The sequence below is a fragment of the Crocodylus porosus genome, unplaced genomic scaffold (genome assembly GCF_001723895.1).
Source record: "Crocodylus porosus isolate Cpor-Errol unplaced genomic scaffold, CroPor_comp1, whole genome shotgun sequence".
NCBI classification, from domain to species: domain Eukaryota; kingdom Metazoa; phylum Chordata; order Crocodylia; family Crocodylidae; genus Crocodylus; species Crocodylus porosus.
This window is the reverse complement of record NW_017728950.1, coordinates 23,037,524-23,057,666: the sequence shown is the minus strand read 5'-3', so window position 1 is coordinate 23,057,666 and position 20,143 is coordinate 23,037,524. Positions and strand designations below refer to the sequence as shown.

General features: G+C 43.0%; 1 protein-coding gene across 1 annotated transcript in view; it reads right to left on the bottom strand.

Moving 5' to 3' along the window:
• Nucleotides 1-20,143, bottom strand: part of DNAH6 (dynein axonemal heavy chain 6) — a 244,646-nt gene that overhangs the window by 162,941 nt on the left and 61,562 nt on the right. Inside the window, exons 22-26 of the mRNA XM_019555221.1 lie at nucleotides 18,538-18,718; nucleotides 10,130-10,226; nucleotides 9,687-9,885; nucleotides 6,681-6,845; nucleotides 6,319-6,432 (exon numbers count right to left, since the gene is read on the bottom strand). Of these exons, the coding sequence (XP_019410766.1) occupies nucleotides 6,319-6,432; nucleotides 6,681-6,845; nucleotides 9,687-9,885; nucleotides 10,130-10,226; nucleotides 18,538-18,718 (756 nt within the window). The remainder of the gene's footprint in view (nucleotides 1-6,318; nucleotides 6,433-6,680; nucleotides 6,846-9,686; nucleotides 9,886-10,129; nucleotides 10,227-18,537; nucleotides 18,719-20,143) is intronic.

Below are 20,143 nucleotides of genomic sequence, written 5' to 3'. Positions count from 1 at the left end.
GTGCATTCAGCTCAAGTTGCTGAGCTTGTGGCCCTCAGAAGGGCTTGTACCTTAGCCTCTGGTGCCTATGTTAATATTTTTACTGATTCTTGCTATGCTTTTGGTATTGTACTTGATTATGGTCAACTTTGGAAGCAAAGAGGCTTCCTCACTTCAGGAGGTACCAAAATCAGTAATAGTCCATATGTAGAAGCCTTACTAAATGCATTACAATTGCCGTCTGCTATTGCTATTATTAAATGCCAAGCCCACCAGAAACTTTATGATAATGTTACACGTGGAAATGCTCTGGCAGACTCTGCTGCCAAAGCTGCGGCTATTTCCACTCCTCAGGCCACGCCTGTGTTTTTGTCCATTCCAACTGCCCAGTCTCCACGACGTTGCCCTCCTCCAACATCAGACTCCAAAACCAGAAAAATATTCATGGAGACTGGCTGGGTGTTTGTTATACCCTGACCATTTGTGGATGGCCGCCTGGTTGCCCCAATGGTCCTCCTTCCCTACCTCACTCGCCTGCACCGTGGCATGGCACATGTGAGCAAAGGGGGGATGATAGAACCTGTTAAGCTTGATTGGTTTGCTCCAGCCTTTCCATCTGTAGCTCAGCAGTGCTGTTATGCCTGCCCTATTTGTCAAGCCCATAATATGGGGAAATCTGTAAAGACAAAACAGGCAGTGCATCCCCCACCTTGGGGACCATTTGTGAATTTGCAAATAGATTTTATTCAAATGCAGAAATGTTGCTCTTATGAATATGTTCTTGTTATTGTGTGTATGTTCTCTGGATGGGTAGAAGCCTACTCATGGGCAAAGGCCGACACCAACACTGAAAGCAAAATGTTGCTTGGAGATTTTATCCCAAGGTCTGGTATTCCTTTATCCATAAACTCCGACAGAGGAACTCATTTTACTGGGCAAATAATGAAAGAAGTCTGCAAAGTCCTTCAGATTCAACAAAACTTTCATTGCCCATACCATCCATAGGCCTCAGGCCAAGTGGAACTCCAAAATGGCATTCTGAAAAATAAACTGGCCAAAATATGTGCTTAAACTCACCTGAAATGACCAGATGCACTTCCCATAGCCCTAATGAGTATGAGATCTACTACCAACCGAAAGACTGGGCTTAGCCCACATGAAATCCTAATGGGAAGACCCATGAGGCTCCCCGCCTCACCACCTGTTGCCTCATAGTTTATAGTTTCATAGTTTCATAGTTTGTAGGGTCGGAAGGGACCTGAGCAGATCATCTAGTCCGACCCCCTGCCATGGCAGGAAAGAATACTGGGGTCAAATGACCCCAGCTAGATGTTCATCTAGCCTCCTCTTAAACACCCCCAGGGTAGGAGACTGCACCACTTCTCTTGGAAGCTGGTTCCAGACCCTAGCCGTCCTGACTGTGAAGTAGTGCCTTCTGATATCTAACCTAAACCTACCCTCTGCCAGCTTGTGACGGTTATTCCTGGTCACTCCTGGCTGTGCTCGGGGAAACAGTGACTCCCCCAATGCCTGCTGATCCCCCCTGACTAGTTTATAACAGGCCACAAGATCCCCCCTCAGCCTTCTCTTTTGGAAGCTGAACAGGTTCAGGTCCCACAGCCTGTTCTCATAGGGCCTGCCCTGTTGTCCCCTGATCATACGAGTGGCCCTCCTCTGGACCCTCTCGATGCCGTCGACATCCCTCTTGAAGCATGGCGCCCAGAACTGGATGCAGTACTCCAGCTGCGGCCTGACCAATGCCGCATAGAAGGGAAGGATCACCTCCTTGGACCTGTTTGAGATGCATCTGTGGATGCATGCCAAGGTGCGGTTGGCCTTCCTTACTGCCTCTCCACGCTGCCTCCTACCTTTGCAATATACATTTACTTGATGATACTATTCTGGACTATTGTAAGGCACTAATGAAGTATGTTAAGAATTTTCATTCACAGGTACACGCAGCTCTCCCCATAGAACCTGATGAGCCATGCCATTCTATGCTGCCTGGAGATTGGGTCCATATAAAAGTCCATCAGCGAAAATCATCACTGGAACCTCGTTGGAAAGGCCCATTCCAGGTACTCTTGATCACCAACACTGCAATAAAGTGTCAAGGACTCCCCACGTGGATTCACACTTCACACAATAAGAGAACATCAGCCCTGTTGGACCCAGAGTCTCCTCCGTTTCAATACTGTAATCAGCCTCTACAGACTGGTAGTGAGCCTAGCACCTGCTAGCAGAAGAGCACAAGACCAGTAGTAAGACAAGCGCCTACTGGCAAAGAGGATTTGCCACTACAGAGCCAAGAAGATGTGCCCCAACGACACCACTATGCCCTTCAGGACAGGAAAAAGGCCTCTACCTAGTTCCTAGTTCCCAAAGTGAAGTTGGTTAGTCGTGACTTAAGTGATTCTCAGTTTTTCCAGTTGGATCATCTTATAGAAACTTAAAGACTCACCAGCTAAAAATAACTTTATAAATCAGACTATGCTTCAAAACAGGTTAAAAAGATCACTCCCTCCCTGGCAGGTTCATCAAAATGTTTTTCTTCAACTATTGTACCAATATGTAATAGATTTAAATGATTCTCATTGCTGGATATGTAGCCATGTCCCTCTCCATTCCACCAGAGGGATACCTATGATACCAGTACCTTTAAATGCAACCCAAATGCTAACCCCTTACTATTCAGATCTATATGGAAACAAAACTTGGCAAGATGCAAATCGTAATCGATCTGACTATATACAGTTAGCATATGCCGCACTGGGAAAATTTTGCTGGACCTGTAATGGATCCCGTGTTGCAGTAGGAATCAGTAAATGTAAAACAGAATTTAAGAAAAATGGTGCATGGCTCTCTAATAATTTCTGGATACCTAATTATTCTCCCTGAAGTGAAATTTCAGGTTATTATTCACAATGGATGATGGCCCTACACTGAAATACAGGGGGGTTTACTGCACTAGCTGGTCACTATTTTGTATGTGGAGATAAGGCCTATAAAATTCTTCCTTCTGGTTGGGAAGGAACATGCTATGTCTCTGCAACGCATTCTGCCTTTACTATAAAATCTCACTTGCCAAAAGGAAAGATTCGCAGTGTGTGAGAGATTACAGAAACTCAAACTTTGTGGGGTATAATGTTCCCCAACTAATGCGCAGGCTTAGCTATGTCCAAAATCAAGGAAGTTGCAGCATCCCTAGAGAAAATAGCTAATGCTACTGCCATTGGGTTTCATGACATAAGTAATGAAATGAAGGAAATAAGACATGTGACTCTGCAAAACAGGCTTGCCTTAGATTATATGCTAGCTAGCAAAGGAGGAGTCTGTGCTTTAATAGATGGAGAATGTTGCACTTATATCCCCGATAACTCAGAAGAAATCCAGGATTTAGCTCAGCGTATTCAAGAAGCAGCCAAACTACATGAGTCAGACAGCTGGAATTTAAGTACGTGGTTTAACTCCATTTTTAGTTCCTTAGGCTCTACTATTGTTCATGGATTGTTAATATTGTTTGTTATTTTTATTGGAATATGCCTAACATGCTCATAGGTTGCTGCTTAAATTGTGCCGCTGAGCAAATATGAGATAGCTTGTCAACCGCTACGCAAAGAAACGAAGTATATAACATGTATGTTGAAATAGTTAATGGTAAAGAAGAAGAGTTAGAAATCGAAAAATTAATGGCTACAAATATCTAGTATGTTGGGCCTACAAGGCCCAAAAGAGGGGAATGTTGAAGTAGATTTATCCAGACCTCTAACTTGACTTCAGAGTGAAGAAAAAAAATGCTCTTGCTTCATATTTTAAAATGTTTTAAGATAAGAAAAACTCTTCTGCTTATTAGGACTCCATGCACAGTTCTTTGGGAACAAATGTTTCTCTCTTTCCTAAAAACAAAAAGATGATAACAGTTCTCAAAACAAAACGTGTTGCTGAGCAACTGTTATGATTTACCCCTGAATTTCTTTTCAAACAATTGCTTTGTTTAAACAATTTTAGGTATAAAAAGGTATGTTAACTTGTAGAAAGGAGGAGTTCTGTTTAGATCTCCTCCCTATGATCGTATGGTATGAGTGCCAATAAACTCAGACTGAGTCTGTTCATTCTAATACCAAAACACAACACGAAGTTTGATTTCTTCCACAGAGGAGATTGGTGTATTGTAGCCCCAGGGTTCAGGGCTTCCGCTGGTCACCTGAAGGAGCAAGGAAGACCTTGCCCCTCTCAGCTTTAAGCCCTGGACACTGGCCACAGCCAAAGTTGGGAGATGGGCTGGAAGAGGGGGTGCTGGTGCCCCCAGAGGTATTGAGAGACCTTCCGGGTGCAAGGACTGTGGGGTTTTTGCCTGCCCCTAGCATGGCGCATGGTCAGCTGTCCAGGTCTGTTTGAACACATCTTGCCTAAGGAACACCCTGCCACTGCCATGGCAAAGGTCTCGGCGCTCCCATTGTGTGTCCCACTCCCATCCTGTGGCCCACAGTGAGGTTTGGGGGCAAGGGCTGCCCTGGATCTACAGTGTATGAAAGGGGCTGGAGTGGATGTTGTGGACTTCTTTGCACAGTAGTCTGCCAGCATGTGCAGAGGCCCTGCCTGGGATTTCCCAGGAGGTCCCTTCCAGTCTTATGCTCCTGAATGCAGGCATTCCCCTGGCATGTGCCAAAATAGAGAGGTGGGACCAATTTGGGAATGGATTGAAACGGCGCACTCAGGGCCCGAAGCAGCATGCTCACGGACTGCTATATCTTGGCATTGGGAACATTGGCAATATACCCTGAATTTAGCAAGGCTTTTGCAACCGTCTCCCACAACATTCTCACAGGCAAGCTAAGTATGGGTTGGATGAATGAACTGTAAGGTGGAGAGAAAACTGACTGGGTCATTGTGCTCAAAGGGTAATAATCAATGGCTCGATGTCTAGTTGGCAGTTGGTATCAAGTGGAGTGCCCCAGGGGTCAGTCCTGGGGCCAGGTTTGGTCAACATCTTCATCAATGATCTGGAAGATGGGATGAAGCACATCCGCAGCAAGTTTGTAGATGACACCAATCTGGGTAGAGTAGCATATGTGCTGGAGGGTAGGGCTAGGATTCAAAGAGACCTCAACAAATTGAAGGATTGGACCAAAAGAAATCTCATGAAATTCAATAAGAACAAATGCAAAGTGCTCACAATCTACGCATCGGTACAAACTGAGGACTGACTGGCTAGGGAGCAGCTCTGCAGAAAAGAACATGGGAATTACAATGGACAATAAGCCAAATATGAGCCAACAGTGTGCCATTGTTTTGAAGAAGGTTAACAGCATACTAGGTTGTAGTAGTTCGAGTGTTGCCAGCATGATCAAGGGAAGTGATTCTTCCTCTCTATTTGCAGGTGTGAGACTACTGTGTACAGTTTTGGACACCCCACTACATAAAGAATGTGGATACACTGGAGAGTCTAGTGGAGGGCAACAAAAATGGTTAAAGGGATGAGAAACATGACTGAAGAGGAGAGGTTTAGGGAACTGGGCTTATTTAGCCGGAAGAAGAAAAGACTGAGGGGGAATTTAATAGCAGCCTTCAACTACCTGAACAGTAGTTACAAAGAAGATGGAGCTAGATTGCTATCTGTGGTAGCAGATAACACAACAAAGAGCAATGATCTCAAGTTGCAGCAAGGGAAGTTGAAGTTAGATATTAGGGAATACTTTCTCACTAGGAGGGTAGGAAAGCACTGGAACAGGCTATGTGAAAGGTTGTGGAATCTCCATCTTTAGAGGTTTAAGACCTAGATAGACAAAGCTTTGGCTGGGATGATCTAGTTGGGAATAGTCCTGCTCTGAGCAGGGGGTTAGACTAGATGGTCTCCTGAGGTAGCTTCCAATCCTAATTTTCTAGGATTCTAAATATAGTTAGACAGTAAAGTTCCTTATTGGCAGGTTTCTTGCTTCTTTAAGGGCCTTTGCAGGAGATTAACTTGTGTTGACCTTCCTGAATAAGTGGACTCAGGAATTTTAGTAGATAAACAGTGATAGCAGCACCACATTTCCAAAACCTTCTTTTGCTCTTGACGCCATTTCTATCAAACCCCATAGAGATTTCAAGTAAGGGTACAATCTAGGTGCCTGCCATTTACACTGCTGCTCCTTGGTAGAGTAAGACCCAGGATGCTTAAATGTGTGGCTATTAGCTAAGTAAAACAGACTGGATAGAGAATCTTACCACTTAGACAAGAAAAGTTATCACTTTCCTTGTGAAAATCATTGCTGAACTAATGCTCAAGACTGGCTCAAGCTAGAAAAACGTTAAATCCATTTGATGCAAGAAGAGTTTGTGGAAATAAAAACTCACATCAAAGTTTATTTTCTCAAACTCTGTCAGAGTTTGTAAGTGATCATAATTCTCCCCTTCTAGGCACTGGGTTAGATCACGGCACCACATGAGTTGAGAAACGGTCAGTATAACCTGCAAGAAAAACAGCCAAGATTCTATTTTAGAAAGGTTTGCAAAACAAATATTTTGCAAAACAGTAAAAATCCATACATAATCATCATGGGAGTCACGAAAATAAGTAAAGACAAGGTCCTGCAGGCATACAAATACCTAAACTGAGGTACTCACGCTCATAAAATATATGCAAGTGCTGGCAATATCAAAGTTTAAGTAGGTAGGTAGGCAAAAAAAAAATCAACACAAATACTAGCATAGCTTACCTGAGATGGGTGTCCAGCAACAACCCATTCCATTCTAACTCTGGTTTGATAATCAGCAATGGCTGCTTTAGTCAGGCGTCGAAGAGAAGTGAACATTGCTTCTTCTACTTTACCGAGCCAGTCTTCTACATTCCCTCTGGCTTTGAGTCCCTTCCCTAAACTAACCTACAATAAATTGTTAGATTAATCATGATGGTAACATTTCTGCAGAATTTATACATTCGAACTGTAGTATTGCATATGTTTTCTAAGATTAATTAATGGAGCAGCCAAAAAAAAAAATATCAGGTCCAATTCACTAGTATATTACTTCACTCTTATTATGTCAAATTAAACCACAAGATCATCCCTCAATATGCCAACCTGGAGGAAAAACTTCTGAAAAACTACACTAAACTTGCACTATACCTGTGTTACATAAATATTTTTATCATCTGGACTGAACACTTAGATTCACGTACTACTGACTTCCACTACAGGTTTAACAACAATTATTCCTTGACCAAACTTTCTCTGGAATATTCCTGAACTTTCTAGATACCACAGACCACCTCTGGGATGGTACCCTACAAACCACCATACACCAAAAGCTCATGAGCCACCATACTTATGTCCACAGGACCAGCAATCAACCTGAGCACACCAAAAAATCTGTAATTTGATAGATATCACCACATCTACTCTGAAAAGACCTGTGATGCCCATCTGACCAGCCTAAAATTTTCCTTCACATAACACGGATGTTCCAGTAGAGAAACAGACTATCCAAATACCCTGCAGTGGCAAAACCAGAGGAAACCCGCTTGTGACCCAACACCCTTCATTATCACCAATGGAACCAATCAGAAGAATCAGCAGACAATTACAGCCTATACTTAGGCTTGGCAGGATTCAATTTTTATGAAAAAAACATCAATAAGTGCCAATTTCAACTCACACTCACAGACCAATGGAAAAATATGTCTATTGGTAAAACTGAAATTTACAGAAAGGAGGCTGTAACAGGGAATCTTTATTCCTGTTACTGGTCAGTAGAGAGAGGGACAGAGGGTGGAGGGGTTAAAGAGGAAAGCAGTGTGCCACCTAATGACTTGTCATCAATTAAGCTGCTTGTTCACAGGTGTGGGAAGCCTGGAGGGAAATAACAGACAACTTGAAGAACCGTCTACCCGAAGTGTGGTATTCAAGGCTCCAGCCTGGCGGCATGCCCAGGCCAGGTTGGCTAAGTGCGGACAGGGAGGGGAACGGGGAACCAAGGGCAGTTGCCACCTCTCCCTGTGTTCCCACAGCTCTGGGCATGCCACTTCCCTCCTCTTCTGGTCCCTGCCCACCTGGCTTTTTCCTAATGAATAAACAGAATGATTTAAAACAGGTTTGATTTATTGATTTATGGATATTTTCTTTTTATATTGTGACATGTAATTTTATAAAGCTTTAACAGTATATTATTACTAAATTGTCTGTCCCTCCACCCCTCTTAATGTTGTGCAATCCTGAAATTTTTAATTTATAAAAATCAAAATAAATGCTTAAAAATAAACATCAATTTTATCCATCCAAATTATTTAAAAAAATAAGAATCTAATTTTGCCAAGCCTATCTACACTCAACAAAGATCAGAACTTGAGAGAAATATTCCCAGCCCCTCTGCTCCTAGCTTTCACACAACCCCTCAACCTTGCTCAACTCATCATCAGAAACTCCCCACTGCCCAACCAACATGAACTGGGATGCAGCCTTGCCTCATCAAGAAATGCTTAACCTGTCAACACATCTCCATTGCTACTACAAACAAAATCCCCCATAACAAAATCAGTCAGAAAGGCATGTGTAGGAACCATGCATTCTCAAAATGTGATACAGTTGATCCAACATACCAAATGCCCTCATGGCAACTACGTGGGTGAAACTAAATAGCAAGTACACATCAGACTAAACTCCCACAGAAAAAATATAAAAGACAGACACACATATACCACTAGGAGCACACTTCTCACAGAACAACCACTCCATCTCAGACCTTATAATCCTCCTTTCAGTGGGCCTTCATCTCCAGTTATCAGCTTGTTTTCTTCTGCTAATTGTAAATCTGCTACCCCTGGGAATTTCTGTTCCATACCCCTTACAACTGTTTTTGTTTGGTTTTTTTTCACTGTGCTGTGTTCTCTCACTGCTCAGACCTGATGAAGAACATCTTGTATTCAAAAGCTTGTTTAAGTTTATCCCAACTATGCAGGTATTCCAATAAAAGATAGCACCCTAAGAAATCCTGCCTCTTTCAAACTGACCTCTAGAAAGATAGAGAGCTATACCCATCATAAACTGGTGAACTGCGCCTGTTCTGTATTTTATTCATATATGAGGGGTGATCAAAAAATTTCTAAGACTTGGCCTTTATTTTAAAGAACAGTGTACAAACAACATTTTTATGACCTGTCCCCTTCAAAGTAATCTTCCCCAGATGATATGCACTTATCCCAATGTTCCTGCCACTTTCAGAAGCAATGCTGGAAGTGTTTAACTGTGAGTTTTTTGAGTTCCGCTTTCACATTCTTATGGATGGTTGGAAAGTCATCAAACCTCCTTTCTTTCAGCTTCATTTTGATTTTTGGGAACAGAAAAAGATCATGTGGGGCAAGGTCAGATGAATACGGACGGTGTGGTATCACAGGAATGTTTTTTTCAGCCAAAAATTCTTTAATGGAGACAACAGTGTGTGAAGGAGTGTTGTCATGGTGCCGAAACCATCAACCATTTTCACACAGCTTGCGGCGGTTTCGTCTAACTTTATCCCTCAATAGAATCAAAATCTCTTTATAAAAGGCCTGACTGTTTGTTTGACCACTCGGTACAAATTCCTGATGAACAACACCCCAAACATCAAGTCTTAGAACTTTTTAATCAAACCACATATAACAGTTGTGTTCTTAACTTTTCCTTCTAGGTATTTGGAAAACACATATTTATTAGAAACAGATAAAAAGATCAATAAAAAGAAATGCTTACCCTCTCCCCCTCTGGGGACAACATTGCTAAAATATCATTAGTAAAAACCTTTTCCTGTTCTCCCTCTGCTGGCATCATCAGGGCAAACTCTAGCTTATAGATTGAATCAAAGCATTTCCTTAAATGAGGCTGAACGGCTTGAGGATTGCGAGTCTGGGCCAAAATTTCCAGGAGCTCATCATTTGATAAAAAGTAAAATCTGTGCAATACAATAAAAACAGTATTCAGAACTTCAGATATAAAATGCTTCAAAAGAAAAAAGAAACATCTTTGTTGTTTAAAATACCAGAAGTAAGCATGATAATATAATACAAATTATAATGGATAGCATAGTTATGCTTATTTGTATTAGTACCATAGCATACAACATTCAATACTCATCTTTTCTCTATTGATGTCAATCAGCAGACTGCATAGATGGTTTGCTATCACATTTTACTAACCTGGGGAAGATAACTCTCTTGGACTCCAAATAAGCCTCTAGACACTTCTGAATTTGATCAAGTAGTCCGTTGTTATTCTGGAAAGTCTCCAAAAGGCCTATCAAAAATTAAAAAGTACTTGAGAAACCAGGGTAGAAAGTATGAAAAAACATGAAAAGATGTCCACCATGTTTAAAAATGCTAGGAAAATTCTTCATTTTTATGAGTTATGGGTGAAACACTTTCATCAGACAAATTTTGTTATACATTAACAAGTTCAGAGTGCACATAGGGCTGGGCAAGGAATTAGTCTATAAAATCAGATCACAAGCACAATTACAGTTGTTACCCACTGCAGATATTTTTAATGTAATGCTCCTTGGGCAAACCTGTTTATCCCCCACACAACGTTTAAATAAGCAGAGGGCCCTGTGCTAGGGCTGGAGGTGAGAGAAATCATCCTCCAGAATAAAGCCAGAGCTGGGAACAGCCAATGACCTGCTTTCAGACCACTTTTATAACCCCTGGGATGTAATAATGGCTATGATCTGCCCATACACAAGGACGACTCAGTGGCCATACCCATGGGCTTATGTTATGTCCCTTTGTGTTACCAGGGAAGAAGTTAGGTGACAGTGGTGTCGATGTCTACAGTCAGATGGGTCACAAATTGGCTGGAGGGCCACACCCAGAGAGTGGTGGTGGATGGGTCATTTCCAACCTGGAGGAATGTGGGCAGTGGGGTTCCCCAGGGCTCGGTCCTAGGGCCCTCACTGTTCAATATATTCATCGGCGATTTGGACAAAGGGATGAAGAGCACCTTGTTCAAGTTTGCAGATGACACTAACATGTGGGGAGAAGTGAGCACACTAGAAGAGAGGGACAGGCTACAACTAGATTTGGACAGGTTACAGAGGTGGGCAGATGAGAATAGGATGGGTTTCAATATGAACAAGTGCAAGGTGTTGCACCCAGGGAGGAAGAACCAGCAGCATACCTACAGGCTGGGGAACTCCTTTCTCATCAGTACAGAGGCAGAAAAGGATCTTGGTGTCACTACTGATTCCAAGATGAACACGGGCCACCAATATGGGGACACAGTCAGGAAGGCTAACCATACCTTGGCATGCATCCATGAGACTAAGGGACTTGAACCTGTTCAGACTCCAAAAGAGAAGGCTGAGAGGGGATCTGGTGGCCATCTATAAACTTACCGGGGGGATCAGCAGGCAATGGGAGAGTCCCTGTTCCCCCAAGCACTACCAGGGGTAACAAGAAACAACGGCCATAAGTTGACTGAGAGTAGATTCAGGTTAGATATCAGGAGGCATTAACTTCACAGTCAGGGCGGCTAGGAGCAGGAACCAACTTCACAGGGAAGAAGTGGTGCTCACCCCTATCCTGGGGGTCTTCAAAAGGAGGCTAGACAGCCACCTAGCCAGGGTCATTTGACCGCAGCATCCCTTCCTGCCCTTGGCAGGGTGTTGGACTTGATGATCTGCTTAGTCCCTTCCGACTCTACCAACTATGAAACTATGAAATTATGAAGTTAAGACAGAACTGTATTCACTGGTATGTAGAGGCTGTAAGGCTCAGGCTCTTAACATTAAAAAAGTGTCTATTTCTTTTTTCCTTAAAATACAGTAGATGTAGTAGATAACTAGTAGATTAAGCTGACACTCCATTGGGAAGGAAGTGATGTAATAGCCAAAGAAAAATAAAGTGAGTTCTACTGGACTGAAACTGCAGAAAGGTTTTCAGTGTTGTAAAATGTACTGTCAATCAAAAAATTCTCCTCCCCTTGCAAATAAGCTAGTGCCAAGGACTATGTAGCACCTGGATTCTGATGCTTAATCTGGAGAAACACTGATCCTGATTCTTGTGATGTTATTTACACCACTTCAGGCCAAAATGGTAGTGTTTTCAGCCACTCTGCATTCATTTTATCCCTGCATGTATTCATAAGAACAAGTCCTTAATAAATGGTATACAAGTTAGATAGAAGTAGCAAAGACAGGAAAAGGTGAGGGGAACTGATTGACTTTTATGAGGGAGGAGTTTGTAAGACAAAAATTATAGGGCAAGAAGCAGTGCTGCCCAAGGTTTTTAAAAATAAAATCTAGCAACTGTAAATATTAAAGGCCAAAATATTATTTGGCAGCATTAGGCAAAGCAAAAGCAGGTGAAGATTTTTAGAGTTATTATGAAGCAGCCTTAAAATGAGGAGAAAGTATAGTGGATGAATCTTTAGATCAAACATCTTTATAACATTTTACCTTTAAGTAGAGGTGCATCAATACATCGATCCAATATTGGATCAGTACTGGTATGAAGAAAATTGTCTATATCAGATATTGGCATTATGGGGCGATAAATGCCTGTGCTGTGCACAGCCACAGCACAGCATGGATCAGAGCCTCCTGGGGTGCAAGAAGCAGCAGGAGCCGCTCCCACCCCATGAGCCACGGCTCCGTCCCATGCACACCCCACCCGCCCCAGCTGCACAGCGTCTGCCACTGTCCCATCCCTCACCACAAGGGGTGTTGATCAGCCCTCCCCATGCCTCTTCCTTCCCCCTCCCCTTCCACCACAACGGACTGACCACCTGGAGACAGCTGTATCGGATGTCGGATTGCTATCGGTTGATATGCCTCCTTAAATATCAGCTATCAGTATCACCCCCCAAAATCTCTATTGGTGCACCCCTAGCTTTAAGGCTTTTTATTTCCCTTTTTTCTTTTTTTTTTTTCCTGTTCATAGAGTCATAGAAAAGTGGGGCTAGAAGGAACCTCCAGAAGCCATCCAGTCCAACCTCCTGCCTGTGACAGGAACACCCATATCCAAACCATAATCTAAACTACATAAGACTACCAGCAAACCTGACACTATAGACTTAAGAACCTAACCTGCCCCAGGTAAAGTCAGGGAACCACAGCAGCCAATGTCATGCTTCTATAAAGTGTTGTTAATATACACTCAAGAGGTCTTGGATAGAGGACCATGCTCCCCGCAACAGAGGAAGGCAATACCCCCCACAGCCCATACCAATATGACCATGGGGCAAAATTCCTTCCTGGTCCCAAATACAACAATCGATTTGACCCTGAGCAGAGGTGCAAGACCCTTTAGCTAGGAACCTCTGGCTTTGGTCCCAGCAGGAGCACTGGCTTACCTCAGTCAAAGTCTGTAGCCAACACTCAATGCCTTTGGGAAGGCTTAAAAACACCCTGGTACATATAGCAGAAAGGGGGAAGCAACTCACAAAAGCCATGGGAAATACCCATGGTAGAACATAGGCATCACTATCCCTATATCATCCCCAACCAGTGGCCATCTAACCTCTTTCTGAACACCTCCAGTGACAGAATCTACAACTTTCCTAAGCAGTTATATTTCTGCCTCACTGTTTTAACCGCAAAGTTTTTCCGGCTATCCAATCTAAACTTACTTTGCTGCAATTTCAAGCCATTGGTCCAAGTCCTCCTCTCTGCAGCAAGAGAAACAAGGTGATTTCTTTCTTCTTTATGGTAACCCTTCAAGTATTTGAAGATTGCTATTGTGTTCATTCTTAGGTGCCTCTTCCACAAGCTGAACATGCCTCTCCTCATATGACTTGCTTTCCAAACCTTTAATCATCTTTGTTGCCCACCTCTGGACCCTCTCTAATTTCTCCATGTCCTTTTTAAAATGTGGAGCTCAGAACTGCATACAGTACTCCAGATGAGGCATAACCAGTGCTGAGTAGAGGGCCACTATCACCTCCCATGTCTTGCTCCTAATACTTCTACTGATGTAGCTGAAAACCACATTCACCATTTGTGAGGCTGTATCACACTGAAAACTTATGTTGAACCTGTGGTCTACCAAGGCTCCCAATTCCTTTTCCATAGTGCTGTTATTCAGCCAGGCATCACCCATTTTATATTTGTGTTTTTGATTATTCCTCCCAAGGTATAGCACCTGGCATTTGTCCACACTGAATTTCATCCTGCTAACTCTACCCTACTTTTCTAATCTGTTAAGAGCTTCCTGGATTGTGCTTACATCCTCCAATATGTTTGCAATCCTTCCCAGCTTTGTGTCATCTGCAAACTTGCTCAAGAAGCTGTCTATGCCAGCATTCAAATTAATAAACATGTTGAACAGCACTGAGCCCAGGACAGACTCCTATGGAACTCCATTTAAACTACCTGCCATTCTGACATGGGCTCATTAATAATGACCCCTTGGCTCATGGCTATTGAGCTAGTTATCTATCCACCTTATATCAGTTTTATCCAATCCATATTTCTCCAATTTGTTTATAAGCAGGTTGTCCGGGACCTTGTCAAAACCCTCACTCAAGTCCATATATACTATATTTACAAAATACCCTTCATCCACCCAAGTAGTTACTTTGTCAAAGGAGGAGATCAGGATTGTCTAACATTTTTTTCCCATAAATCCATGCTGGCTATTTGTGACCATCCTTTGCTCCTCCAGAAGCTTGCAAATGGCCTTCCTTAGAATATGTTCCAGTAACTTCCCAGGTATTGAGGTGAGGCTAACCAGGTTGTAGTTCCCTGGGTCTTCTTTCTTACCTTTTTTAAAGCAGAGCACTACATTGGCCCTTTTCCAGTCCTCTAGTACCCAGCCTATCTCCCATGCCTTCATGAAGATCATAGCTAAGGGCTCTGTAACCTCCTTTCCCAGTTCCTTCATGAGCCTGGGATGAAGTTCATCTGGCTCTGCTGACTTGAATTCATTCAGACCCAGTAAAAGCCATCTGAGCACCTCTTTTATTATCTTCTCCCTCAGTTTGTCCCCTTCCCTCTCCACAGAATACCTATTAGGTGTCTGGTTGCAGTTTAATTTTTTTGTGAAGACAGAGGCAAAGTAGCTGTTGAGTAGCTTTGCCTTCTTTACATCTTCAGTTAGGAGTTTTCCCTGGCTTGTTAACAGAGGACCCACAGCTTCCTTGTTTTTTCTCTCCTGGCCAACATACTTTTAAAACCTCTTCTTGTTGACCTTAACCTCCTTTGCCAAGTGCAGCTCGTTCTTTATCTTTGCCTTCCTGATTTTGTATTGTTTTGCTTATGAGTTGACACCACATTTTTAGGTTCAGTATTTGGTGGGGGAAGGAAAGCTTTGTCTCTGAATTTAAGGCAATAACAACAAATAAAAATCCTTGAACTTACAAATCCTTGAACTTCTTGCACTTACAAAATCCCACAACATATCAAATAACTGAGGAAAGGATCCAAAGGGTTCACAGATTGATAGACTACAAGGCCGGAAGGAACCTTGGAAATTCATTGGGTCCAGCCCCCTGCACCAAGCAGGAAAGATAACTGGGGTAAAGTGACCCCAGCAAGGTGACTGTCCAGTCTCCTCTTAAAGATTTCCAGGGTAGGCGATTGCATCACCTCCGGAGGGAGCTTATTCCACAGTCTAGACACCCTGACTATGAAGAAGTTTTTCCTAATGTTGAGCCTGCATGTATGTTCCAGGAGTTTGTGGCCATTACTCCTGGTTTTCCCCTCAGGTGCCCTGGTGAACAGTTGGTTGCTGAGCTCTTGATGTACTCCCCTAGTGTAGCAATAAGCTGCTACTCGGTCCCCTCACAGTCTTCTTTTACTCAGGCTGAAGAGTCCCAGATCCCTCAGCCTTTCCTCATACGGCTTGCCTTTTAAAACTTTGATCATATGGGTGGTTCTTCTTTGGACCCTCTCAAGCTTATCCACATCCTTGTTAAAGTGCGGTGCCCAGAACTGGATACAGTACTCCAGCTGTGATCTCACCAGTGCTAGGTAGAGTGGAAGAATCACCTCCTTGGTTTTGCTGGAGATGTATCGATTGGTGCATACCAGAGTATTATTTGCCCTACTAGCTACAGCATTGCACTACTGGCTCATATTCATACTGTGGTTTATTATTACCCCCAGGTCCCTTTCATTCATGATGCTAGTCAGTTTGGTGCCACCGAGCCTCTAGGTGTGTTGGGGGTTGCTCGTCCTGAGGTGGAGCACTTTATATTTCTCAATGGTGAACTTCATCAGGTTCCGATCCGCCCAATTTTTTAGCCTGTCTAGGTCCGACTGTAACTGCAGCCTATCTTCAAACGTGACCACACTTCCCCATAACTTGGTGTTGTCCGTGAACTTGGCCAGTGAGCTCTTCACTCCCATATCCAAATCATTAATAAAGATGTTGAAAAGTACTGAACCAAGCAATGACCCCTGCAAGACACCGCTGCCCACTTCTCGCCAGGATGATGTAAATCTGTTCATACGACTTTCTGGGTCCTATCCTGCTTCCAGTTTCTCACCCACCTGTCTTGGAATTAAGCCCACAATCCTCCAATTTTCTCACAAGGACATCATGGGATACTAGATCAAAGGCCTTTTGGAAGTCTAGGTATACAACGTCAACCTGCTCTCTTGTGTCCAGGTGGCGAGTTACCTAGTCATAGGAGATGAGGTTGGTAAGGCAAGACCTGTCTGTGACGAAGCCATGCTGGCCGTCATTCATAATCTTACTTTCTGCAAGCTTAACACAGATAGACTTCTTGATGGATGAACTTTTCTAAGATTTTCCCTAGGATGGAAGTTAGGCTGATTGGCCTATAGTTACCCGGGTCCTCCCTCCTGCCCTTCTTGTGGATGGGCACAACATTGGCCCTCTTCCAGTCCTCAGGGACTTTTCCAGAGTGCCACAAAGTTAAATGCACACACACACTTATATTTTTAAAGCATCCTCTGTACCAAATAAAATTTTGCCCAAGGTTCACTATATTGTCTTCAGCCTAAAAAATGTTAATATAGATCAGGACAAATATTTTTAGTTCAGTGAAAACTATTTACAGCCTTAAAAAGGAAGACTTCATTATTAAATTATCAGATCTGAACTGTAGTCACAGGTTCAAACTTCATGTAATACGGGACAGCCAAATCCTTGGATCCAAATAGCCTGGGTTCAAAATCTCTCAAAAAAGAAAGCGGGTGATTATATTTACACTACTGTGTCAACTCAGATTAGATCTCCCCTAAAAGTGTGAGAAAGTATATTCAGCTAATTTGTACTATGGAAGAATTAAACACATTGTTGTCTTTTAAATATTTTAAAGCTAACCTCCCTCAGAGAATTTTAGTTTAGTGCTGAAAATTTCACAATTCCCAGTAAGTCCAAATAATAAATGCAAAATCCACTGGAAGCCAAAAACCAACAAAACATTAAAAACCTTCTTTAACTTCTTTAAATATCCACCCTTCTAAACTGTTTTCAACTCTGCCTGGTTTCCTGTCAATTCAGTAAATGGGCTCTTTCTGGGCTCTGTGCCTCCAATGACAATCTGTCACATGGGCTGTCCCAAAATCTTCTACAGTCCCAGCTCCATGTGGACCCACAGGTCAGGAAGCCTCAACTTACCATTGGGCTTAGGGCTTCTGATCTCCAACTTTCAGGAAGGTGAACTACTGCCTGTCTTCCACTGCAGTAGAGATCAAGGAGTTCTCTTGAACTACAGAGCAGTAGCCATCTGGGTCATCCAGTCTTTGAGGCCCTTTCCCACATAAACTGAGCCTGCAACCTTGCTGCCACCAGACCAGAGCAGATGACACAGTGCAGCAGCCTTAAAGGACTAGACAATGTGGACTAGCCATCGGCTCCTCCCCACTTAACTGTGCTGCCTAGGGTCATCTGAGGATTAGATGATCCTTCACTGCGCCCTTTTTAAAAATATATATTTTTAGCTTCACTGCTTTAAGTCTTAAAGGGTTCAAAAATAAAAAAGTTTGATCTGAGCCAACCCTATCTGAACTAAGGAAGAGGACTGTCATGTAAATTCTTAATTAAGAATAAAAGAGAAAAATAATCAAATTAACAACAGCAGAAAACTAGGGGTGGGGTAACTGAAGCAGCTGCCAGAAGTATTGGCTTGAGTGGAGGCAAAAAATAACTGCAGCTACTTCAGCCACACAATACACCAGTAGCGCAACTGCAGCTGGAATTTGCCACTGTCCATAGGATGCAGCTGCCCCCAACCTCTGGCTGTGTTGTTACATCTGTGTAGAAAACATAACGTGGAAAAGAAAGAGATACAAAGGAATGCAAGGTGAGAAGAAAAAGGAGCCAAGACACTGAATATATACCTTGGAAGAAAAAGAGAATGGGGTGAAGCTAGGATGAGAGAGACGTTTTAATGAGAGGAAACAAAGTACCGAAAGTTTCATCCTGGATGCACACTGATCACAAAGTTGACTGCAAATAGGGATATAAAACAAGACACAGCTATCTTACTCCTTTGCGCTGCAGGGAGTTGCCTTCAGAAAGAAAAAGCATGTCTATTTTTTATCCCACTAACAGGCTTATCTTCAGATTCGTCAATGTGGAGTTGGGATTAACACAACCTACAATTTATTACATCAGCATAATGCATCATTATTTTATACCAGGTTGAGTAGCAGCACGAAGAGCATTTGGGAGACGATTAACTTTTCTCATTATTTCTTTCCAGGATTTATCCACCTGTAAAAACATCTTAGCTTCACCAGGCAGTTGCCTTTGAATATCAGGAGCACTAAAAATACTTTCTAAGTACAGCCAGTTTCTCTGACAATTCAGCCATTCTTCCTAGAAAGAAAGGGAAATTGAACAATTAGCCCTCTGCCTTTCCAAAGTACGTGTTCACACATATGGACTGCTGACAGATATGAATAAAACAAAAAACCATGCAGCCTACCAAAAGAGGCACCAATTAGTTTGGCCTGGCTCTGCAGCATCCATCTAAATCATGTGCTTCAGCTGGGCTTTTTGACGCTTTTATCTAATAGCTGATTTAATCCAAAAAGCCCTGCTGAAGTGCCATATCTATACAGATGTTGGGCAAGCCAGGTCCAAATAACACGATGCCTCTTCGGGGCATGCACTACACTCAGTGTGGGGGTGTGCCAAGTTTAAAGCAAAGCACTTCCTGGGGGGAGTTTTTTATGTCTGTAAGCAGCATAGACTCCAGGCATATGAACCAGTTAGCACAAGGTATGCTGGGGTCTGAATTTAAAGTGACCATCAAGTACTCTACTGCAACTCCCCTAACTCTTGCACACTCTTCCTCCACTATCGTGCCGTAATGTGATTTTTTAAATTAGGAAGTGGAAGAAAAATAACCTATTGATTCTAAACGTGAATCGTCCATAATATTTCAGATATTCAACTTCCTGAGACTTAATCAGCAATTTATATTTTACCCCTAGCATCTGGCTAGTGTTGGTTTTTTTGTTCCAGTCTAAAAACCACACATTCCCATTTCCTTTGATTTCAATATCTCAATTTTTCCCAAATATTTATTCTGCCACAAAACTAAAAAATATAGGTCTAACTCATCCCAGCCTTATATATTCAACCCCAATTCAGAAAATGTTCTTATCTGCAGTATTGCAGGGCTGAAGCTTCCCTCTGCCTCCAAAGTCTCATTTACCTATATGTGAAGGAGTGAGACAGAACATACAGCATGGAGGGCCGGCAGGACTGCAACTGCAGCCCGGAAAGGAAGGAAAATACCCACCCAATTTCCGGAGGAGCATCTCGCTCAGGATTGGTGGAGGAAGGCCGCTCAAAGGTATTTCTGGCCCCAGAGAGGGGCGGGGGGGGGGTCAGTTCCCTGCAGGCTGCAGGGAGAGAGGAGCAGCTGAGCATCTCCCCAGGCAGATACTGCAGAGCCTGCCTGAAGAAACCTGCAGGAGTGACCCTGAGGCAGGAGGAGGCCTGCAAACAAGCAGCTAGTGGGAATCTCGGGAGCAGAGCTGCAGCTGAGGATCCGGAGCAAGGGAGTTCGCAAGGCCAGAGTGAATCTCCGGACTGGAGTTTTTCCAGCATAGGATCCGGAGGAGGATCCGAAGGGAAAAAAATCTACAGTCACAGGTAGAGCCTTCCTGCACATTGGGGGAGACCCCAAAAAACTGTGAACATTCATAGGGGTGCAAGACAGGCTCAAACAGCAAAGAATGGACTAAGGGATTCATTTTGGAAACATTGCCAGAGCGCAACAAGAAGGCTGAG